The 25,698-nt window shown below is 31.8% G+C and overlaps 2 protein-coding genes across 2 annotated transcripts; one reads left to right on the top strand and one right to left on the bottom strand.

Annotated features, from left to right (window-relative positions):
• The first annotated feature begins 3,603 nt into the window (after positions 1-3,603).
• On the top strand, positions 3,604-9,213 carry LOC115965374 (amino-acid permease BAT1 homolog). The gene is made up of 7 exons (XM_031084577.1): positions 3,604-3,987; positions 4,144-4,326; positions 5,455-5,574; positions 5,679-5,870; positions 6,801-7,106; positions 7,783-7,965; positions 8,623-9,213. The coding sequence occupies exons 1-7, from the start codon at positions 3,880-3,882 to the stop codon at positions 9,112-9,114; spliced, it is 1,584 nt and encodes a 527-aa protein (XP_030940437.1). The 5' UTR covers positions 3,604-3,879; the 3' UTR covers positions 9,115-9,213.
• A 314-nt stretch (positions 9,214-9,527) lies between these two features.
• LOC115965507 (lipase-like PAD4) lies at positions 9,528-17,798 on the bottom strand. The gene is made up of 4 exons (XM_031084752.1): positions 17,514-17,798; positions 17,052-17,385; positions 11,054-11,764; positions 9,528-10,744 (listed from the first exon to the last, which is right to left on the bottom strand). Exons 1-4 carry the CDS (start codon positions 17,531-17,533, stop codon positions 9,941-9,943), a joined length of 1,869 nt encoding a protein of 622 aa, XP_030940612.1. The 5' UTR covers positions 17,534-17,798; the 3' UTR covers positions 9,528-9,940.
• Positions 17,799-25,698: the final 7,900 nt, after the last annotated feature.

The raw sequence follows: 25,698 nt of genomic DNA, 5'->3' as shown, positions 1-25,698 counted from the left end.
AGTCATTTTTTATATGGTAATTACCATTTAACACCAGTGCTTTGACATAATATGCAACAGAATTAAGCAATATCGCATGTTCTATTTTCTGCCACAATGCATCTTCAAGCCAATGGAAGGAGCTTTGCATGTTCCCCAGCCCTCAAGTCATGATGCATGCATATATATATTGGATTTTCATGATTTTTAAGTAGCTCCACTACTGTCTGTTTTCCATGTCTTGAGGGTTATGGCTAATCAGTAATGCACGTTTGTCCATGCATTCTACTCCTTCAGGATTATGAAGATATCTTAAAGAAATTAATTTCCTGGAAGAGAGAGAGAGAGAGAGAGGGGGGGGGGGGTATTTATTTATTTATTGATACAATAAATTTAAACCTACGATATCCACCTTATGATATTTACTCTTATTATTAGGCAAAGCTACTGCCTACTAATTGATTTTTGTTGTTGGCAGGATTTGAACCTCAAATCTATTATTTGATGACAATAGACTTCGTTAGTTAATCTAACTGAAACTTACGACTTAAGAAAAGGGTTTGGCAAATTCTGCAATTATTAGATAGTCATCTTGAAACAAAAAGTATAAATATATATATATATATATATATATATATTTGGAACACAACATGATTAGGAAGATATTTGTAGATTCCAGTCAACTCAATTAGTAAACTCTCTGTTAATTAAATAAGAAATCTAGAGTTTAATTTTGTCTAGACCAAAAACTTATTTGTGTATTCTATCTTGATCTAATAATAAAAAGCAAAAATCATAAAAATGGACGTCATAGGTTGATGTTGGTGCAAACACAATAATAATGAAAATAACACAAAGAGAAGCTGAATAATACTTCTTAATATTATTTATTTGAGATTAGAAAATATACAATACTACTTGGATTGAGGCACAACACTCGCGTTCTTTAATGAGATTCAAGCCCTTAATTGGCTAAACTTTGTAGTCGGTGCAGACCTTCTCTGTCTTGCCCAGCAAATGTCATATGGCTAGAACAACCTTTGCAAAAAGTGTTCAAGCCCAAACCTTCACTAGAAAGAACACCCTTCTTTGCTGGATTTTTTTGGTGTCTTAATGTTGTTAACTTGTTATATTTCAATATCTTGGATGTCCTAGATATATATTATGGGCTAGAGTTACACAATTAATGGACGAGATAAAGAGTTTCTGAAGAAATAAATAGGTCCAACAACTAATCCATTAAGTGAATAGCTCTTCATTTTCCATAATAAAAATATCATCTACTCACTAATGAATAAGAAAATTATTCTAAAAAATAATAATAGAGATACAAACTATTTTACAAAAATTTTTACGAATTGTTACAATACATATCAACCTATTAATCACCACATTTAAAAGAAATAAACTAGTCTCTGTCTTTTCCAACGTGGGATTAAATATTTTCACTAACTTCTCATCTTCCATATTAATTTCCACATCTTTATATTTATATTATCATATAAATCCATTTTAATTAATTAATATTAAAATACTCCAACAGTTGATATAAAAAAAAAAGATAATCTAAGTTGATTTTTGGTCTTAGGGTGCAAGCTTTAGTTAATTCTGTTTTTAATTCTGGTTCCCATACGGCTGAGTAAGATAACTCAGATCCTTCCCAGCTCTTTTAAATGAAACGGACCAGTGAAAAGTATGCATTGCATTTGCATGATAACAAATTGATAGTGTTCAAACAATTTATGTGTTTGTTCTCAAAAAAAAAAAGTGTCCCAAAATTTCAAATTCATTCATGCCACATCTTGTTAATATAAAATTTGATGGGGTTGGTTTGACTTCATTTACATCTCAAAAGGAACACGAAAAGAAAAGGCAAAAAACGATTGAAGTAATTTTGTTTTTCATTTTCTAATCCTTTTAAGACTCAAAGACCCAATGAGTCTTAAAACCCGATAAGAATGATTTCATTATGATTTATGAGACGAATGAATTTAGTTAAAATATCATATTATATTATATATCATATATCATATATTATATAATAAAAGTTAAACTTAGAAGTTGTAATTGCAACAAATGACTGCTTCAAATTACAGTAATTTTTAAATAAAAACAATAATTTGTTTGTTCTTATCAATTTTTTTGGATAAAAAAAAAATGTTTTTAACAAAATATGTAACCTACATTCAACAAATGTAAACCTTAAAAAAAATATTAGCACGTGTATAAAAATGATTTTAATCGTTTGCACTATTTCATTATCTTAGAGACCTATATCAATTTGGTCTCATCTATCACACTGTTTGCTTATCAACAATTTTTTATTTTCATTTTTATCTTCAAGTATATCTACAACTTGAGTTTAGATCATAGGGAATAATTTGATGAGATTTTATATTAGAGTTTAACTTCAAACTCTACTATTTCTTAAATAAAATCAGTTGGAAAAAAAATTATAAATATTTGTATACTTTAAGGTTGACTACAATGAAAGCTATAAGTTCTCTTTTCCTCTCCAAGGTTATTTAACTTTATCATTTTTCTTTTTATATGTCATTATGTTCATGAAATACATCATTTTTTTTTTTAATCCTACAAGTAACTATATTGGAACACTTTGAAGTTTTTATTCCATAATAAGTATGATCAATCCTCATTACTTCTTGCATATATTCTTTATTCTTTTGCCTAAATTTTCTAAGGTGAAAAAAAATGAAAGTATTTGTGTTACTAGAATTTTGAAAATTATTATTTACTGTAAGCTTGAATTGCCACTTAGGTACTTAATTAATTAGATCTTCATCAACCATGATCTATTGGGATATGATTACAACAAAGGATTCTCAAGAGAGATAAAAAAATCGTAAAAATTAAGGTGTAGTTGACTTAGCAAGTTTGGGGGTTTGAGTGGGAAAAGAGTTTGAGCTGCTCTAAAATTTAAAAAATAATTAAAAAATAAAAAATAATCTTAACCAATGTTGGAAGATGTTTTATTAACAAATCAAAGTGATCGCAAGTTGCAACTAGTCAAAGAGTTTACGTGCTATTATTTCCTGACCCGTTAAAAATTCAAAGCTGATCACATGATGAGATATTTATTTAAAATAATTGGCCGCGATCTTGGACTCCCTGGATTCCATTGGAATGGAGATATTCTTCAAGACTCTTGGAATCTTTCCATCTTTGATATTTCCTGTAATAGTTGCATATAAATGTGAAAGGATATTGAGCAGTTACATATATTTTGTGTAACAGTTAAAAAATATAAAATTGTCTCTTACATGTAGTAAATTGTCATTTTCTGATGATCATTAATACTAAAAGCGACGGATTCAAGTTCGGAAATCACTTATTCAAAAAATAGTTGGAGGTAAAGTAAGGCAGCCTATTATCACTTTTTTTTTAACCTTACAGAAGTGTAAGTTTTAGTTTTGTGTATTGGGTACGGACTTTTTTTTTTGGGTATTATACACTCTTCACATAAGAGTTCACATATGGTCTTAGGAGAGAGTAAGGCACAGTATGTGCAGAATATAGTAATTTTCTTAAAAACGGCACACTTTATTATTGCAGCTTTTATTTTACTTTGGGAAGCAATATAGACCACGCAAAACTCAAAGAGTGTGAACTAAGAAGCGTATGGGAAAATAATCAAATAGAACACTTGACAGTTGTTATTAAAACTATTATTGGAGGGAACTAATTAACGAGAATTCAAACTTGGCAACAGTTTGACTTATATATCTATCAGCACCCTCTTTTCCTAAAGCTAGATCTTCGAAAATTCTAAAGCAGAGTATACAAAAGTTTATTAGTCAAACCCTTTCTTTCTTTCTACTCTCTATTTCATATTTGTTAAACCATCTTTGAGATCAATTTCCAAGTGATATCTTTGATATCATGAGGAACCACCAACAGGAGCCTGAGGCGCCACAAATGCCAGAAATGGATTCTGGGGAGAAGCGGCTCAATGAGCTGGGTTACAAGCAAGAACTCAGAAGAGAAATGGTAACTATTCTTTTATTTTGGTTATCTTACTACTATATGTATTTGTTTTTTTGCTCCTTATAAAGTTCTTTTTATCATTGCATAGATTTTCTTCTTTCTTGTTTGATTTGCTCCTATATAGACTTCTACTAATTGGGTTGCTCTAATTTGATGCAGACTTTGTTCAAAACACTGGCAATATCATTTTCAACAATGACCCTTTTCACTGGGATTACTCCCCTGTATGGTTCAAGTCTTCAATATGCAGGTCCTGCAAGTCTTGTTTGGGGGTGGGTGGTAGTATCATTCTTCACCTGGTTTGTTGGAATTGCAATGGCTGAGATCTGTTCCTCTTTCCCAGTTAGTACCTTTCCATCTTCCCCTGTTCATTTATTTATTTAAATATTACTATTTGAAAATATTAGGCAAAAATACATTTTTTGCCATGTTTTCAATTTGGTCCTCAAGTTTTTGTGATTTCATTTTGGTCCTTATATTTTTAAACTTGTCGTTATTTTGGTCTATGCCATAATCTCACTTACAGAAAATGCCTACGTGATTAATGAACTGCACTGCTAACTTAAAATTATTATTATTATTTTTTTTGTAAGTGAGATGATGATAAGGACTTAAATGACAATAAGTTTAAAAATATAAGGACAAAAATGGAGTTATAAATACTTGAGGACCAAATTGAAAACATGGCCAAAATATAGTGACCAAAACTGCCATGGAGATTTGTTCTATTTAATCATTTGCTCCTGAATTTAATATCTGCTCATAATCCAAATGCATATATCTATAAAAGCATAAGAAAGGAAACATGATGCAACTGATGGGCTGATTAGAAACTGATACTTGATGTTCCCTTTATGGAAATCAAAATTAAAAAGAATATATGAGGATTATATTCACATCAAAATTTCCAAAGCCATGTTAAATTCTATTGAGCATGACCTTGTTACAACTTAAACCTGTTGAGAAATCAAGTAGCTTTCTTATTTTCATCACAAGAGAATAGTTGTCAAATGTATGATCTTTACTGAGTGAAAACCAGATTTTTGGCTTTATGCACGTTGCAAGTATTTTACAAGAAACATGTTTATGGATCGGAAGATTAACAATCCATGTTCAGTTCCCAACACAACAGATAAACTCATAAAAGTTTTACTTTGTTTAGTGAAAAGAGGATAGCAATTAAACCAGTTTCAGGAGATAAGTGAGAATCTCTGGGAAATAGAACTCAAGATTAAATTTGAAGTAATCTTGTTGCAGAAAGTAAAATTTTCCGTCTTTACATCCAAAAACTTGTTTTGAGCCTGCTTTCTCAGCAACATTGTTAGAGCTACCTTATACGATCCAAAATTTTTTTTTTTTCTCCTGGCTTGCTAATATCTATTACAAATCATTATTCCCTTAATAATGGCTATGAATGCATTTTGCTGAAGTTTTAGATGACTGACTTTCTCTTGGTTGTGTGTTAAACAGACTACTGGTTCTCTTTACTTCTGGGCTGCCCATTTAGCTGGCCCCAAATGGGGTCCATTTGCATCATGGTGTTGTGCTTGGCTAGAGACCATAGGGCTCATTGCTGGCATAGGCACACAGGTACCTTTTTTCCTAATATTTTAGAGTTTGTCTATTAATGTTTTTGGTATATGATAAATTGGTAATCGTATTTAACTTCTTTTTTCCCTAACTGGGTGGAGAAGGCTTATGCAGGATCACAAACACTGCAAAGTATCATTTTATTATGCACTGGCACAAATAAGGATGGAGGGTACTTGGCTCCTAAATGGTTATTTCTATGTATGTACATAGCCCTGACTCTTATATGGGCATTTCTCAACACTTTTGCATTGGAAGTGATTGCCTTCATCGATATAATTTCAATATGGTGGCAGGTATAATCTATATAAGCTTGCTTATATGCCTTTTACAGTTTATACTCTAATTGATAATCAAGATGTGAACCATTTATACTCTAGTTGATAATCAAGATAATGGTGTTAAAAAAAGAGACAGCGAGCAAATATAGGATACAATCATTTTCACTCTTCCCAAGAGTTGTTCTTTTCATCCCTGTTTATGGGAACCTAATCTAGCATTACCTATGCTCCATTTCCTGTTAAAGAAATTTTTAGGCTATGCCAGAGACTAATCAAATTGGAAAGCGATTGAAGTGCAGAAAAAACTATATAGTAATGTCAAAGTCCATTTATCTTATAGCAGTTAAATTATATACATTCCTCTACTATAGTGTCATTACCAGAAGAGAAATCAAAATACAAAAATAACTGAGGTAAAAAATTGGTTGTAATCCAAAATGATAAAGAAATTAAAAGTTTATTTGCATAAAAAATTAATAGCATTTCTAATTGCCTCAAAAAATAAGAAAAGTTAGTCCGATTTTTAGTTGTAATACATAAACAATCATAAACTAGTCAATTAGGGCCTGTTGCAGTGGCATACGGACAAATCTTCAATCCTAAAGTGGCCTTTTATGACCTCATGCCTTATTTGGTTTCCAAAATTGAGGAAATGGAATCTTAAAATTTTCTGGGATGGAATGGTTGTAAGTTTCTATTCTTTTCCCAGGATTTTCTTTCCAACTATTTGTGTATCCTAAAAAAGATCTTCTTTCCAGCTGTCTTTATCACGGCAAAGTTAGGCATTAGTAATTAATGGAGTTCTAATCAGAAAATCTCATCCAGCTCAGTAAGCCTGACTGGCAGAACCTAGTCTTCCAATTTCTACATCAACTTTTATGGAATAATTAACATGTGAAATGTAATATTTTCAGTTCTAACATTTGGTTGCAATCCCTTTTTCAGGTCATTGGAGGGACAGTTATTGTTATAATGCTGCCCCTGGTAGCACTGACTACACAATCTGCTTCATACGTGTTCACGAATTTTGAAGTGGCAACTGGGACAACTGGAATATCAAGCAAACCTTATGCAGTCATTCTATCTTTTCTAGTCAGCCAGTACTCACTATATGGATATGATGCTGCTGCACATTTAACTGAGGAAACCAGAGGGGCAGACAAGAATGGCCCTATTGCAATTCTTTCCAGCATCGGGATCATTTCAATATTTGGATGGGCTTACATTTTGGCCCTTACTTTCAGCATTCAGGTATTTGTCATGATGACTAATTTTAGCCCGTGATTTTGGCCCTTACTTTCCAAACAAGTAATCAGACACTACTGCAAAGTTCAGAACTCTGGTTGTAATGAGTTATTTCAATTCCTCTATTTCTTTTATTCATTTTTTTGGCCCTAAATAATATTCCCTCTGTCCCATAATATAGATGATAACCTTAAACTTTTAGGCCATCCTAAGATATGTGAAATTTTCAAAAAATGGAAGTTCATTTTCCTATTTTCCCCTCATCTTATTTCAAAAAACAGAAAGGATTCTTGTCAAAAGTTATGCCACCTCTAATATAAATTAGAGGATATTTTAGGAACATCACTATATTTTTTTTCCTTTTTTATAATAACTGTGTCATTTCAAAAGTTTTGTCTATTGTGAGATGGAGGCAGTAGCATAAACAACAAAGTGAAGGTGTTTAGAGTTGCATTCAATCTTCCTCTTGTCATAAGTACTTGCTGCTTCTAGAAATTACTATGCAATGATATTAATGCAAATTGAGTAGCATAATCTTCTCACTTTCTGATATGAGTAACAATGAGGTCCACGTACACCGTATGTTTTTATATTGTCTTTTAATAGGGTCATTACCTTCTTTTTTTCCAATTATTCTCTGGATATTTTTCTTATATGATATGCTTTGCAATTTTTCACTCAGGATTTTGGCTACCTATATGATCCAACCAATGAAACTGCTGGAACATTTGTGCCAGCTCAAATACTCTATGATGCATTCCATGGTAGATATCATAGTGCTACTGGAGCTATCATTTTACTATTTATCATATGGGGTTCATTCTTCTTTGGGGGGCTCTCTATCACTACTAGTGCTGCCAGAGTGGTAAGCAGCTATCATTTTTTTACATAGTTATTATTTGCATTGGGAAGAATGGGGATTTGGAGGGGATGAGGGCTCATTTCTAGCTTGAGTTTTGGGAACCACTACCAACACCTGTTTTGCAGTAGCAAAACAAGTGAACTTTAGCAATAGCTTTCTATTGTAGTCCTTGTGCCAGCTTACATAAATCATGTGAAAGTATGTCGTTACATGCATTGCCATTGGGAATCTCCCATATATCTGCTGCTAAGCCTCAGTTTTGCATGTTTTCCTTACAATTAAGATTGAAATTCTGAAAGGAAAAAATCCTGGATAAATGTTATCCTGTGAACAGTAGCATCTCAAGTTGTCCATCTGCACAGGAACTATGTTATGAACAATAGACTTTGAGCTTCCAAGTGAAATCATTACATTGTTAAGGGTATAACTATGGTATTGTATATATTCTCTAGAAAGAGAAGCAAATGCAAAAACATTTAGAAGTTTTGAACTGTACTTTCTTTTACGCACAAGACAACATTACTTTCTTGTATGCACATCTAATTTCTAGACTTCATATTGTTAGAAATGTCAAGAGCAATATCCGTGTTGAAATATCTCTTAGAATTTTTCTGTTTATATTTCTGCATAACCATTTCACTGAACAATGTTATCCTTCAGGTATATGCTCTATCAAGGGATAAAGGAATTCCCTTTTCATCCATTTGGCGAAAAGTGCACCCAAAACACAAAGTTCCTTCAAATGCTGTGTGGCTCTGTGCAGCCATATGCATTCTTCTTGGACTTCCAATCTTAAAAGTGAATGTAGTCTTCACTGCCATAACATCCATATGTACAATTGGTTGGGTTGGCGGCTATGCAGTTCCAATCTTCGCAAGAATGGTTATGGCTGAGAAAAACTTCAAGCCTGGGCCATTTTATTTGGGCAAAGCAAGAAGGCCAATTTGCTTGGTTGCCTTTTTGTGGATCTGTTATACCTGTTCAGTCTTCCTTTTGCCAACTTACTATCCGATTACTTGGAATACTTTTAATTATGCACCAGTGGCATTGGGGGTAGGTTTGGGTCTAATAATGCTTTGGTGGATGTTGGATGCAAGAAAATGGTTTAAGGGACCTGTTAGGAATATTGATGGTCAGAATGGGAAGGTTTAACTTCTCTCTTGTATTGAACATTTTTGTTTGAATTCTTCCCATGAACTCCTTGTTATATAAATGGTTACCAAAAAAAAGAGTTACAAATTTACTGGTCAATGTGAATTTGTAATTACTAATTTCAGATTGTCCAGTCACACCACCAAGAAATCTTATTGGTCATTTTAGTCAAGATGCAAGAATAATCTGGCATTGCAATTCTTTCTACCAGAAAGTGAATTTGGTGTCCCAGTTGCATGTTTGGCAAGGAGTGCCAGAGATGATGAAAGAAAATAAAATCAATAGCTAAGTTTAAACTAATTGAATTTTATCCTACATGTAGTGACCCACTAAGAAGCACATACCAAAATATTTGATCACAGCCCAAGTATGGAAGTGCTTCTTTGTCGTGGTGGCTCATACAGCTCTTTGGGTTAAGAAATATTATTGCATAAGATATACAACTTAATAAATATGAGTCTGCATAAGATATACAACCTAATAAATATAAGTCACGTACCTAAGATACAATTAGCATTGTATCACAATATGCACTGCCAAAGATACAATTTGCATTGTATCAAAATGCGCTACAATGCATTGTTATACTGGATTATACACTAAGGAATTACTTCCCTAATCACATAATCTGGAGACTCGGGGAATTGCCTCAGCTGTGATTTCAACTCACTCCATTCTACCACTCACAAATTATAGCTTGCATTCTTTGACGGAACATCTGTAGACACTTCCTCATTGTCAACCAATTTCCTTGCATACTTTTGAAATGCATCAATATTCTCCGAATCCAAAGCCAGCTATCTTGGGTCACTTGCTGAATTGTGCACTAAGGAACTACTTTCCCATTCACATAATCTGGAAACTGTAGAGAGCATTTTTTCAGCTGTGATTTCAATTTACTCCATTCTTCCACCCACAAATTATAGCTTGAATTCTTTAACAGAACATCTCTAGAAACTTCCTTATTATCAACCAATTTCCTAGCATACTTTTCAAATGCATCAATATTCTCCCAAAGCAAAGCCAGATTTCTTGGGTCACTTTCACTTCTAATGTTATCAAGCCACTCCCTTGCTTCCTCCACCCTTGCCCAAAAGCATGAATCTTGAGTTAAACTTGCAAGCTTGCTCCTCTTATTATTTTCATCCACACTTACCTTTCTCTCTCTCCACCACCTATCAAAAATCTCATACCTCCTTTCCCTTCCTTGCTTCAAGTAATGGCCCTTGACATGATGCATCCCTGTCCGATAGTATTCTGCAATGTCCAATGGCTCAACCAGGAGTTTATAGAACTGTGAAGTATTGACCCATTTTGCTCGCCTATTAAAATCATAAGGCAGTTCATTGTTATCCAACATTTTGATGACATTATTCCAGAAAGAAGCAAGCTTGTGCCGGTTCAAGTTAACTTTAGCGCCCTTTTTTGAATTATCCCTTAGCTTGAAACAATCATAGTACCCCATGTGGTCATCAGACTCATCACAAGATGCTTTATACCATTCTATCTGAGCTCTGTAGGGATTAATTTTCGCTAAGCTAACAGCCAGCTTGGCAGCATTCAGGTTTGGTCTGAGACCCATTCGCCTTGCCGTCTTCAAGCAGTCTTTGACAGGTTTGGCAACTGTTTCCTATAGGTACAATAAAAGGAGAGATGGTTAATTCAATTCACCTCAAAGCAAAGGTAATAAGATTCTGTTTGAACATATTCAGGAACCACTCTGAACATATTGATGTGGTATTCAGACAATGATTGGCCTTTTGAACTAAATGAAAACTAAAGCTACTTGTCCATGTCATATTTGATGTAGTTTTCAGAAAAAAATTTAGGGACCTTTAGGGAGTACCTGTAATGGAGCTGAAGTGAATAATATGAACGGTTTCAGTTCGTAAAATATATGACACTTGGAGAAATTTTTGAGATTGATAGAATGCGCTACCTGGCTATATATCCCCAGGGACTGTAGTGAAATAGCAACCCCTGATTCATAGCTTGACTCAGGAATATCTGCTTGCATGAAGCTTCCCTGGTTCAAATACTGTAGGGAAACTTTCTCCACATAATCTCCATACTTGAGATGATCCTCAACACAACTATATGGAGAGCCAGTCATAAGCAACAAATGCATCATCTTGATAACAGACACAGCATTATCCACACAAATTGCTCCCTCTTCAGAACAAAACAAATAGCTTCCTAGTGGCCAAAATAAACTTTTTGCTACCTCTTCTCCTGCTTGTGCTATCACTTCCAAATGACACAAGACCAAGCGAAAGAGGTCCGCTTTATCTTCGTCGTGTAATTGGGCAAGCATGCCAAAGCGAGGACAATTCATGGACAAATGCCAATACTGCAGCAGGAAATGTAGCTGAGTAAAAGATGCTTGAGGAGCGAAGAGCATTCTTGGCATGATGTCATGTTTTGAGACTACATTACAAAAGTTACCACCCCATCTTTCTCTAAGGACAGCTTTGGAAAGTGACTCATTGCCAAGCATTGGAGAGCCAAAAGTGATGCATAGGACTTGTACGGGAGACGAGACAGATTGGAAGTAAGAGAGGAGCCAAAGAGTACAAAGTGTGGCAACTGTTCCTCCTAGAGAGTGGCCAGTGATGACAATTGGCCTGCTTTTCTCCATTAGTGCCAACATCTGAAGAAATCATTTGCATGTTTGAACTTTGTTACATGAGGCTTAAATCATGCAATTAATAACCATAGAAAATTAGAACTTGGGAACAATTTACATATTCTGTAAAAGTTATGAATGTTACCACGTAATGGATTAGCAGAACTTTCCTTCCAACCAGTTTGGAGGGTGATTCTAACTGTTTTTAATAGATTTAGCATAAAGTAGGACTAGTATTATACTTTAATTGCTTCTAATTTAATGACCAACCGTGTAGAGATTTGAAAGATTCAAAATTTTCCTCCAAATAGGTTTGGAAGAATTTCCTCTAATTTATTATATAACAGCTCATAACACCATCAACGTATATTATTTAAATAAATCACGGTACTAAAATTACATTCTCATCAATCGCCACCTAATTGGTTTGATGAATTTTCCCAGGTTTTGTGATAATCGTTTTCCTCTTTGAGTAGGTAATTAATAATTACTTCCTATATTTTGTAATATTAATTGGAGTGGTGATATTCGGCAAGGGAAAATGAAGAGCCGCAAAAGATGAATGAGAGAAGTCAAGAATGAATCCATGACGGTATTTTTTTTTTTTTTTTTTAATGCATGACGGTATGAATAACATGTGGGAAGCAAAAGTTGACCAAAGCGTGTGATTCAAGTTCTTTTTTCTGAAACGTGATTCAAGTTCTTTCACTATAGCATAGTTTATATATATATATATATATATATATATATATTTTATATAAGTAATAAAATAATGATGTTATAGGTCAATATGTGTTTTTGCAGGTGATATGTACACGATCAAATTAGGTAATTAGTTAATCGAGTTAGGTGAGCTTAAGGAATCACGTATTCTTAAGGGAAGAGTACCATATGAACCAATCAGTTCTTCACAATGTTTCTTCTCAAAAAAATAAAATAAAATAAAATAAAAGTTCTTCATAATATTTATTATTATGCTTCTAGCAATTTGAACAAAAGGGGTCATTAAATCAGGTGATTGGGCTGATATATATAATTTTTTCTGCAAACAACTTCTAAAGTTTTTCAATGTTTTCCATTGCTTGTTACACAACACTGGTTACACTAAGTTTTAGTCTCACCAAATATGTGTTATTTAACATACAAAACATAACGAAAAAAAAAAAAACATAATGAAATGAAACTCATAAAAAGAAAAATATACCTTTATGTAATGAGATTAAGTTATTGAATTTGATGATAAAAAATTATTAAAATGCTAAAAAGATTTCCTTTAAAAAAAAAAAAAAAAAAAAAAAAGAATGCTAATAAGATTTCCAATTGCGTTTGACTTGGTCCAAAAGTCTCGCTGACTGAGCACTTGGTCAATCAAATCTCTCTATGTTCAAAGTGGGTGGTTTCTTTTTGTTAGTGGCTTATTGCCCAACCAAAATAAATAAATAAATAAATAAAAATTTATATAACCAAAAAAAGTACTTTACCAAGTTTATATATTAATAACAACTTGGGCATCGAAGAAGAAAGTTTATAGTAACTACAATGGAAAACAATTTTAACAAAGTGCTCGTAAAATTCAAAAGGATTGGTTATAAAAATGGGATTTACTAACGTGTGACTTTAGGCATACATATAAATTATTTTAAGAAACTTTTTATGAAAAAGCGAAAAAGTAATTAACTGTTTTTACAGTTTTTTAATTCTCCATAAAAAAAATTTCAAAATAAATAATTAATGTATACTTTTATGGCACACATTAATCAGACCCTATAAAAATTGCTTCTGCTTCCTCGAAGCTTAACTTTTCCGCTATTTCAAAGTGTAGACAAAACTATGAAGAGGCCAATCTGGAAAGTGGAAAGTGGCCCCAACCAAACAATACTTAAGATTAAGAATAAATAATAAATAAATTAAAAAAAAAAACAAACAAACAAACATAACCACGAAAGTGGTGGCCACCACTTACGTGCCATGGCATCAAGTAAATACAAAACGATAACGGCGCGAAAAGGGATCGCCGACACTATTTTTATTTTTTTATGAACAATTCTAACTTTTATTAGCCGCCGCTTGTTGGTTTGTTTTTATTTGACCCTCGAGAAAAAATTAAAATTGGAATTTTCATGACATTTTTTGTTCTTTTTTAGGGAATTGTACCATCTTTAGCATCATCATTGAGAAAGAGAATTTTATATCACTGTTATGAGTAATTCTTAGATATTTCTGAAGTACGAAGAACGGTGTTCTCTTATCTCACATTTATGGTGAGTCTACCATGAATATAAAATGAGGAAACACCATTTATTCATACTCTAAGAGTACTTAAGAATTTTTCTACTGTTACATTTATAATAGTGACACCAAATATCAACTCCATTATTAATTAAAGGATTCTTAGTGTTTAAATAAATAATCAATCATAAGCAATCCATTTAATCACAATAAGAAAATACATAAAACTATACACTACCAAGGAAGGAGTTGCATTTTTTGGTGAATGAAGCCAATGCTTGTAATTTGACTATGCTACCAAATTTAGCAAATTTGATAAGTTTTGATCATAATATTAGAATCAAGTTATACTTGATGTAAATATTTTTTTTAAATTTTATATTATTAAAAAAACAAAATATTTTTAAAATTCTATCATTGTGTTATATGTTCTTTTTGTTTTTAACATGTACGGTCAATTTTGTGCTAATCAGACTATTAGTCACTATCTTATCTATAAACTCATACTTTGTGTTATTAAATTGAATTTTTTTTATTAAAAAAATCTCTTAAATTTTACTTTTTATATATGTGATATTTATTGATTTATAAGTAGACAATAATGGAATAAAAAAAATGATTTCAAATTTTCAACAAAAAAGATTAAATAACATAACATTAACAAAAATTGCATCAAGTGATCAAATGTAACTAAAACCTATATTGTACCATGTCTTCCTCCACCAACTGTATTTTTATTCAAGTTTTTAATTAGGAAATTCTAAGGACTGAATCTGGGTGCGCATGTATCTATGTATGCAGTATACCACTTCCTACCATTCTCACCTTACGTGGATTTGTTTATTATAAAAAGTCTTAGAAACCCATCAAAAACTTTTGACCATAATATAAAATTATAAATTAAGCACGGGGAATTGAGAAAATTTGTACCAAATAGGAGTTAAAAATTAAATTGAAGTAGCTGCCGAATTTTTTTTGATAAATTTGATGATTACACTTAAAAAAAAATAAGGGATTTGAATCATTTATGTTTTTTTTTTTAAAATATCAACGAGTTGAATTATAAAACTTTTAGTAAGTAACTTTGAAATTGTATACTACATTTACACCTAATAATCTTTAATTTATTCAGTAACATAAATAAATGATGATAACACACACATCGCCACCAGCATACAAGATATAAAGCCATGTGAATTTATTATAAAATACTAATAAAGTTTGTAAAACAAATCAAATCAAAGGTCATATAAAGTTTGTGGGAGCATTCTATCAAGATAAAATAAAATAAAAGTTTGTGGGAGCATCCACCAATTGAACAGACTCCATCCTTCTTTATCTTTCTAGTTACACCTGATTAATTTGTATTCTTCAGGCAATTAGATTGGCCACTAATGTGTGGCATTATTGATAAGGGTAAAAATGAAAGGAACCTTTCATAATTATTCTTTCTAACATAAAATCACCCGAAAAAAAAATGGAAGTAGTCGACACGGAAGAAAAGGCTCTTTCCTGCGAAGAGATTGGATCGAAGACTGAATTTGACCTTTCAACTACAATTCAAACAGACAAAGAGAATCGAATTGGAATCAATGGCTAAAAAATTTTGTCACAACTATATAAAAATTGTGACAATCACTTGGCCAAAAATGTGATGGTACAAAGATACAATCCAATTTTTTGCCTTTATGTGGTGATCATGGACAAAACAAGCTTTGGAAGTCACCAAGCAACATCTTCAAGAGGCTTTCAAAGGAAAATTGAAATTTGGTGATGAGATACGACATTTAGAATACGTAAAAATATATGACTCGTGTCCTAGACGGAAAATTATTAGATACTTCTTGACAATATTTCAATATCTTATTGGCTGCTGTCTAATACAATAGGGCCTCTCTCTCTCTCAAAATTTACCAATTACCAACCTTGTTTTTATGAGTGGCTTGCATTATTGAGATATCAATGCAAACAAAAGTTAAAAGTCTTTTTAAATAATTAATTCTTGTATATCTTTTGTTCACTATTTTTTTTTTTAATTTGCACGTTTTATATAATATGAATAATATGAAAGGAATATCTTGTGAGGAGGGTCCTCTTGGTGGATCAGAATTTAGAAATCAACTTTTTCAAGTTCATATCTCTACTTCCCTTTTCTCACACACTTTCACTAGATAGTGCTTCTCTTTACCTTTTTAATTTTATTTTTATTAGTATTACTTTCCTATGTTTTTCCCATTAATTATTTAGTGCTTCAAGTTGTTAGAACCTTCCCCCTCAAAAAAAAAAAAAGGTTGTTAGAACCTTCCCTTTTCACACCTTTATTATTTTATGGTGTTAGATGATTACTTAACAATTTAACGTTAAAAATTTCCTTTTGGGGCAACCTAATTAGTAATGCGAGGTAAAAATATAGACAGAAATAGAGTTAGCATGGTTCATATTATTTCCATTTATAAGAGCCCTTCTGGACCCAGATACCTTTTTTTGTTTTTATTTTTTTTCAAAAACTTATCAGTATCTCACCCTAGTTCAGTTGGCATTGAAGCCTCTTCTATCAGCATAGTCCAAAGACTCCAAACCAAAAAACAAAAACCTGCCAAGGTCTTTTATGGCTAAAGCTTTAGTTCCTTAGAAATTATCAAGACGCTAAATATATAATGACTACCAATTAATTTGATTATTAGCATATGAAATTGAAATGTTATGTAATACATATCAGCATGTAATTAACAATTCAATGAGAAGAAATACTAAATGGATGATCAACACAACGCAAATGCTCACACTACAAAAATGGTGAAAACATAGCACTCAGTCTAATTATCTTAATCAAGACCAACTTCAGAACAAAGAAAATAACAATCTTTTAAATTAATGATCGTGTTAACGGTCAAACACTAATCTTAATCAGTTACTTCTTCCTTTTCTTTTCTTTTTCCTGAATTCGTTCGGCCTATAAATCATTTCTGCTTATTTTGTTTTGATTTACATAGCAATACAGATTTCTCATTTACCGAATTATACACCCGCATACAAAATTTCAACTAGCAGTTATTTAATTTCAACAACAGAAATAGCTAACCTGGTTTTGGAAACTTGCAGAGATATGCATAGACAGGAAGAGCTGTAACAGGCCTGCATGCACCATTACAGGCTCCTCGCCTTCGTTGAGGCGGTGCAGCGGGATGAACAAGGCGTTTCCGTCGCTCTCCATTAATGGCACCAAGTTTCTGCAGCTGGGTTCCGAGTTCCCAACCGTTTGGTTGCCTGAGAAAGCAATATACCCAACATCTCCAATTTGCTCCACGAGAAAACCTCGCGGTGTACTTGTGTTGGAGATGTTGCAGAGCCTCCATGACTCCGATAGCAATGGTGTGGATGCTAAAAACGTTGCCAACATCTCACTCGTCTCAAACCTGCAGTCATATATGGTTAATTAATTGCTAATGCAGTCATATATGGTTAATTAATTGCTAATTGGAGCTTGGTCAAAAATTCATAGTATTTGGAAAGAAAAAAAAAGTACTAAGGTGGAGTAATTTACGATGAAGCTTCGGTTCCCATGGACTAGTTGTTGTTGTTCTCTCTTGGTGTCACAAAGTTTAAAGTCTTTGGTGAGAAAAAAAAGTTGATGAAAAGAGTAGTGTGAACTTGGAAGTGGTTGGAGGGGTTGAATTAGATATAAAGTGGGGTTGATTCTGTGGTGTTATTTTTCTAATGTTCGTACCAATATAATGATTCTTTTTTCTTTTCTTTTCTTTTTCCTTTTTTTGGGAAGCAAAGATAATGATTCTGAGTAATTCTAGTACTACTAAAAAAATCTCAATTTTGTCACAATTATTTTATGTGAAACGAGCGGAACGGTTGATTTCTTATTTTGGGTCCTAGAATTTTTGGTGATTCTTTGAGATGAGTATGGAGACTAGTACTGGGTTGGGTCAATTTGTCATTTAATGTGTGGCGGGTTCTGTTTGCAGCTATGATGAAGTCTTCACTTGGACTGGAAATTGCCGCGTGAGATTGTTTGCGGTCAATGGCACTTTCATTGGGTCGACGAGTCTCGCGTGTGGGGTTTTGCATTGTTTATTAAACGCGGTTGCGTTTGCGTTCTGTATGGGACTAACCTCATATGTATATATATATATATATATATATATATATATATATATATATATATAATATGAGGAAAGATAAAATGTTGACGTTTTTTTTTTTTTTCTTTTTTTTTTTTTTTGGGTGTGTGTGGGAATTTTACAATTTAATATGGTGTCAACTCTTTTTTCTTTTTCTTTTTTTTTTTTGTTGGTGGAGAAGGAAGTAAGTGCTATGGTGAAATGATATTAGTGATCATCGAAAAAAAAATAAATAAACAATTGATGGTGGGTGAGTCATGACTCATGAGTGACGCTAGCTAATACCATTTGGCAAACAATTAGAAGAAGAAGAAAAAATGCATTATTTAAAACTTTTTGAATTTATTTTGGCTGGTCTAATAAAATGAAATGAAATAAGAAAGTTTTCTTTATCTTTTTCCACTTACAGCAAATATCAATCTTGAAATAGTATTTCATATCAAATATCACTAGCTAGCCCTCGTTTGGATAGAATTGAAAAGCACACATCTGCGTCTGCATCTGCATTTTTTTTTTTTTTTTTTTTTGGAGAAGGTCATTTTTGTGGTTTTTATGCTTTTTTAGTGGGTCCTATATACTGTTCATAGAACTTACAAAACTCTTTTTTAGCAAAACTTTCATTAAAAATAGGTCTCACGGTACTATTCAAACATTTAAAAATTATTTTGCTACAGTGTTTTCAGTTTTCAGTTTTCAGTAATAAGCGGTATCCAAACACAAGTATTCAATCCCTTTTCAAAGTGTTACATTTTCCATAGAGAAAATAGGGGGTATTTAGTACTTGCACTTAAAAACTGAAAATTGTTGTTTGAAAATATGTGTGAAAATACGTATGAATGAAAAAATATGTGAAAATACATGTATATTGTTTAAAAACTGAAAACATGTATTTAAGTGGTATACCAAACATGCCTATATGTTTGGGTTGTATTTTTGCATTGATGGGGATTAATTTCCTGTCACCTAGGCACAAGTAGAGAACAAATTGAAATTCGCCAAGTGCTTTGATGACATTTAGGAAGTGGTAGCGTGGTACTTGAGCTTGACCACCATTGACTTGAGTTTGTCACTCCATGAGATTTTGGGTTTTAAATTTTTAGCAAAATACACTATTTTTGTCAGATAGACCACCACCACCACAAATGACAACTACAGTAATAGGCATTATGTTGCAAGTTGCAATAATGATATATATATATATATATATTTTGGTAAATAAAAATGGGAGATTTATGATTATATTACACCCTCGAGTAGGGCGTCAGGCGAACTGAATTTATAGTTACTGTTTTGTGTAGGGTTTTAACCCCACTAAGGATGCCCACCAATGGACTCCTGTGGGCAGCGGGACTTGAACCTAGGAGTGTTGCACGAAGTGCCCGAACCTTATCCACTTAGCCAAGCCCCCGTTGGCACAATAATGATATATACACAATAAATTTAGTAATTATTTTAATAATTTATTGAGGTAGTAGACTATGATTAATACAATATCATTTTTATTAGATCCACTATTAATATTATGTTTACTGTATATCAAACAAAACATGGCACCTTGACGGTTGTGAAAAATATTGTGAAGTTTGTTGCCTTTATAACTTATTGTTGTTGATTATATTACTGCTTCAAGTTCTACAACAGTAATATTATTCTTAAATTCAAGTTACAAATTTCAACTTAAATAATCAAGGGTTATGCTAACGAGTGCTTTTAGGACACTGGTTAAGAATTCAGTTAAAGAAAGTTTTTATGGGAAAAGAAAAAAAAGTAATTAATATTTTGACAGTTTTTTTCATTTCCCATAAAAGTGATGTCAGAACTTTTTTTAATTGGATTCTTAACTAGTGTCCTAAGGGCGCTCGTTAGCATTTCTCAATAATAAAACCCAACCCACAGTATTAATTATTGGATATTGAAATTTTGTTTAAACTAGATTGTAACACATGCTTATATACGGAAATATTCAACAGCAATATTAATGGGGTGATCTTGCCTAGGTAAGTGAAATGGTCACCTTGACTTTCATGTTGAGTATTATGAATGGGTCATTTGGCACCAAAATTAAGAAAATCAAATTAGACATTTGGTGCAAAATTATACTACAATTATAAACTAATTTGGATTTTGATTATGCTTCAACCTTTTATATGTTATATATGATTTATTAATTTAAGAGTTAGTCATATATAAAATATTAAAGTAGAAACTCAATTAAGAATCCAAATTAGGTTCTAAGTGCACTCCAAATTTGTGGCAAATATCCCTCTGATTAAACTATAATTTAATACTAAGTGTCATTCTAATTGAATTATAATTTAATGCCAAATATCTTTAGATTTCTTATCCACTTCAATTTCATGCCAAGTTTCTTTCCAATTATACCCTAATTTTCTGTCAATTATATTCATATATGCAAATTCTTTACTTAGAAATTATAAATAGACTCAATTCAAACTTTACAAAAAAAAAAAAAAAAATTGTTTCTATATAATACTGTGAATGTGTATAAATTGTGGTTATTTTTAATTGCACCTGTGTATTCATTTATTAAATGATGGACAATAATTTATTGTCTCAAATACTAATCCTTGTGAGTTAGCTGGTTTAGTTTTTAGAATTGCTATAAATTAAGTTGGATGACTAACAAGAGCTTTGTAGCTCAAATATTTACCAAAATCTAGCCATCCTTAGAGTCTATTTGGTTGTGGGTGGATAAAACATAGAGAAGGAATGGAAAAGTGAGATAATAGAAGATATTTTAGTTTTTTCTTATGATGTTTATTTGGGTTGGTATAAAAGTGGAGAGATAAACAACTCTTTTGTTTGGTTAAAAATAAAAAAGAGATGATAGAAAATGTAAATTATATAAATTTACTCTAATACCCGTAGTACTAAGAAAAAATAATAATAAATGGGGAAAAACTTATCGTAATATAGGGTGAAAAAAAAAAAAAAAAAAAAAAAAAGCAACGTTGAATAGGAGAGAAATGGTAAATGAGTAATTTCTTGTCTAATGCACTCCCTCTCTCCTATTAGGGAGAAAACCATTTCACCCCAAATGGTGGAATTGGAAAGAAAATTCTTAGAACCCACTATTTTTACTATCTCCTCCCCTCCCCTCCCCTCCTTGAACAAACACACTTTTTCCCCCTACTTTTTCTTCTCTCCTCTCTTCTTCCCACTTTTCTCCCCAAAAATATGAACCCTTAATAATTAGTTTGGTTTAGAATTAGAATCCTAATGCATGTTAAGTCCTAACTTGGGCTAATTAATTTGGGATTAAGGTAGAGTACACAACGAGCTATAACTTGATATATCCAGTGGGCCATTGCACCAAGATGCTTTGCGTCCAAATCTGACTAAGACCACATGATATGTGGCCCACGCATCTTTCACGGCTTTTACGATGTTACCTATAAAAGGCTTTTTTATCTTTTTGATTTTGGTGCTTGCTTGTTCGTATCCTTAAAATATCTCATTGATTTTACTTTTACTTTTCTTTTTCTTTTTTTTTTTAAAATTTATTTATTTATTTATTTTTTTAAGAATGAATGAATAATAAAAACGCACAGAAAGACCATGCATTTGACACAAAATTTTATAAACTTTATACAAAAATACAACTCTATATAAACAATTTTTAAAAATACTGTATGACTTCATAAACGTTTTACACAAATTCAAATCTTTACAAACCATTTAAGAAAATATGCTACAATTTACTTTAGGTCACAACAATTTTAGCTAATATCTTGACTTCAAGTCATAATCTTTATGATTATTTAGCAGCTTGAGCCTTGAATTGGATAGGAGTATAATGAGTGCAGGGCCGACTCAACAACTTTGAGGGCTTAATCGAAAATTTTTAGTGGAGTCTTTTTTATATTTAAATATTAAATTAAATAATATTTTTTGATTTTTATATATTTAAAATTTATTAAAATTAATTTATTACATGGTTCAATAAATCAGTATCACTATAATACAAATGAGTTGATATAATATACATCAAATTATTAATTGGTGTGATAACTTATAATAATTGATAAAGTAAGGGTCCATTTAGGATCCACTTATTTTGCTAAAATTGAAAATTTTTTACTCAAAGTGTTGTAGATAAAGGTAAAAGTTAGCTGAAATAATACAGTGGGATCCATGAATAGTACCAAAAAATGCAATTGAACTCATTAATAGCAGTAAAAATAAGCTGAATAGTAAAATAAGTTGGCAAAAATAATTTTTGCCAAACAGACACTTATTAGTTAATGTATGACCATGTGGCGTGTAGGGGCCAGCTATGAAGTCAAAAGTGTGAACGATGGACTTAGCTTATGGCTTTATGATGTACTGTGGCCTGTGGGCAAACTATGCACTGCAATGTGTACTGTGTAGTCTTGACCTATCAAGCTGTGTGCACTATCACTATTGTAGGTTGTGCATAACATTTTTTTTTTCCTTTTTAATCTTCCTCATTTTATGATACAATGGGGCCTTTTTAATGCATTTTATTGACCAACAAAAGTACTTAAATTTTTTGTAATTAAAATATATAAATAAATATATATTATATATATATATATATATTTACAAGTATGGGCCTTCTTTTATTTTGACGTCTTAGGCAATTGCATCAATTGTATCTATTGTTTAGCCGGCCCTGAATAAGTGCCATATTTAATCATGATTTTAATTTATGATTTTAGTATCAAGAGGATTGTAACTTGATTGGCACTTCTTTCTTGGTATTTTTAACATAGATGTCCAAATACAAATCTCACTTCTCCCAATTATTATATTAAAAAAATAATAATAATAAAAACTCCAAATTTTAGTTGAATAAGTTGAAATTGTCGGTAACCATAGGCTAATCTTAATCAACAGAACACATATTTCAGATTGAAGTTAAGTTTGTCCAAATTAAAAAAGGACTCATCATCGGATCTCACGCCTATAAGTGATTGTCATTGACCTAATCTGCTAGACACAATGTGTGTTCTTGGACTTGTTTGGTTACCAAAATGAGTTTTAGATGAGTGGCGACCATATCAAGGGGGTTACTCATTTGTTGATACAGATAATATTACTTATTTATCATTATTGGAGTAGCTTTGCTATTGATAGACTACTTCACCAGCAAGACCCCAAATAATAATAATAATAATAATAATAATAATAATAATAATAATAATAATAATAAAATTCTGGTTGGTCTCAGAGAAATGAATTGCCCTCTATTATAGACATCAATATGCTTCTTCATGGAGAGTTAAAACACTTTGTGAGCTTCTCTTAACACCAATGCAAGTCCTCTTAAAGGGTTGCATTGTGCCCCTAGTCAAATTTCCTGCATGAGAAGTTATCATCCACTTCTCCAGAAGGAAAAATTGGAAATCAAGTGTATAGATACACCATTGTCAGGGTGTGATCACACCTACAACACTAACATTTCTTTTGAGAGAGAGAGGCATGGGTTGCTATTAGGGCTGTAAACTGACTGAATTGAGCCAAATATTAAAAATTCAAGAACAGTACATTTAATTTTATTTGAAAAAGTGTTAAGTTTAAGTTTATCACCAAATAAAATTACATGTTCAACTTAGTTCATTTTCTATCAAACAAATTCGAGTTTGTTTACAAGTAACTTAATTAACTTATTCTTTTTCCACAGTAAACATTACAAATTTTTTTTACCACTTTACAAATCTATATTAATAATTAATTACTAAATTATAGTTAAAATCATATTTTTTGAGTTAATTAGATAAAATGATTTTTTTCGTTTATGAAACATTAAAAATTAGATTCATCAATATTAATTGCATTTAAAATACTAAATGAACTATATATTTATATTATCAATAAATCACTAATAATAATTTAATATGTTATTAACTTATTTACGAACTTTTAAATTCAATCTCAAGTATATATTTATATATATTTTTATACATATATACATATAAATATATAATACTATATATATATATATATATGCAAATCGAGCTCTATGCTCATAAGTGTATTCACAAACACATTGTTATGGTGTTTGACTCGTTTAATAATCAAGCCTAAACTTGATTTTGAAATCAACTCATTTACTAAATAAACGAATGTAAATAAGGTTTTTTCCAAACTAAGTCTATATGATATTATAAAGAGTTCAATTCATTTACCGTCATAGCTGTCATTTACCAAAAGCACCATCATTGATGGAGGAGGGTTGCCTAAAGATAGGGAGAGATGTGGGGTAGGTGTCAGACAGAATGGGGCACAGGTGGGGGAACAAGAGATGTTAGAGAAACAAAAAATGGTTCTTCCATTCAAAATGAAATCATGACTTCCACCTCTTAAGTTCAATTTTTTCAATTTAAATTGTGAGTTGAAGTCAAGTTTTCAAATGTGACACCTTTCTATTTACCTCAGCCTACCAAGTCAGCATGAAAATCTTAAATTCAAGCCATGATTTCTCCAATGGCTTACTTCAAGCTGTTCACAAAGCAAAAGTAAATAAATTGATAGTCCAATGACAATGATATCATTTGTGGTGTCTTCTATTTGTAACTCGAACCTCATCCTCCTTTCCCCATTATCTACCTATCTCAAATAGAAAAATAACTTCTAAGCTAGACCTCCCCATACATCTTAGTCTATAAGCATAAAAAGAAGATGATGCTTCAATTTCTTCGGGTTATTTTTTTTTAATAATATAAATTATTTCTTGTAGCTAAAGATTAATTGCATGCCTTCCATGGAATGGAAGAGCTTTGATTTTTGAGAAAATGTGGAGACATTAGGCAAACTTTGATAGTTCTTTTGTACTCATAAAGGAAGAGGAGGCTCTCACTCTGTCATTGTAAGAGCCAACTTCTTCGGCTTGCATGGTTAGACTTGATTCAGTCCAAAACTTTTGTTTAAGAACCCCAAAAAGAGGTGGATTGGGATATAACTTATAAAATTATAACTACTGTGCTTTTTTTAAAAAAAAGTTGTAACTACTATAGTAATTTTATCTTTAAAAAAAAAAAAAAACCAAAACAAAATTATTATATATACTATAATTTCATACTACAACTTTTTTATTTTTCTTTTCTGGTTCTGACTGTACAAACACTTATGCAGAAAACAAAGCAATCAACAGAAAAACTGATTGTTTTCTCTGAGGATGAATTCAAACATCAAACCGGATTAACAGAGAGCAAGTCAGACAAGCATGAAATCTTGAGATGTTACTTTAATGCGTTCAGATATCAGTTCAATATCTTATGGCACATAATAAGTGTTTTGTAGAACTTAGGGGTGTCAAATGGGTGGGTTTGGGGTGGGCATAATTAGGTTGGATACAGGGATGTAGCCAGGAATTTGTACATGGGGGGGCCAATTCGAAGGTTGAAATTGACGACAATGAGTATCATCATTGTATGGATAGTCTATATTTTTAGGTTGATATAGACCTTCTTTGAGATAAACTCGTCGGATTTCATCTTGTTTGTTGATAAGGAATTCACATATTTGTTTACGTGATCTGGATCATGATCTATTTCTTCAGATTGAATTCTTGAACATTTGAAGGGGTGTTCATCAGTCATTGAAATATCA

The sequence above is a fragment of the Quercus lobata genome, chromosome 10, assembly GCF_001633185.2.
Source record: "Quercus lobata isolate SW786 chromosome 10, ValleyOak3.0 Primary Assembly, whole genome shotgun sequence".
In the NCBI taxonomy this organism is placed as follows: domain Eukaryota; kingdom Viridiplantae; phylum Streptophyta; class Magnoliopsida; order Fagales; family Fagaceae; genus Quercus; species Quercus lobata.
This window is presented reverse-complemented; position numbering and strand designations above follow the sequence as displayed.

Excerpts from the sequence above, each read along its gene's own strand:
- LOC115965507 (XM_031084752.1), bottom strand. The coding sequence starts at position 17,533 with ATGGGAACCGAAGCTTCATC. Across the intron at positions 17,386-17,513 it reads ATGGGAACCGAAGCTTCATC|GTTTGAGACGAGTGAGATGT; the intron begins GTAAATTACTCC and ends ATATGACTGCAG. Across the intron at positions 11,765-17,051 it reads CTGCAAGTTTCCAAAACCAG|ATGTTGGCACTAATGGAGAA; the intron begins GTTAGCTATTTC and ends TGATTTCTTCAG.
- LOC115965374 (XM_031084577.1), top strand. The coding sequence starts at position 3,880 with ATGAGGAACCACCAACAGGAGCCTGAGGCGCCACAAATGCCAGAAATG. Across the intron at positions 5,575-5,678 it reads TTGCTGGCATAGGCACACAG|GCTTATGCAGGATCACAAAC; the intron begins GTACCTTTTTTC and ends TGGGTGGAGAAG. Across the intron at positions 7,107-7,782 it reads CCCTTACTTTCAGCATTCAG|GATTTTGGCTACCTATATGA; the intron begins GTATTTGTCATG and ends TTTTTCACTCAG.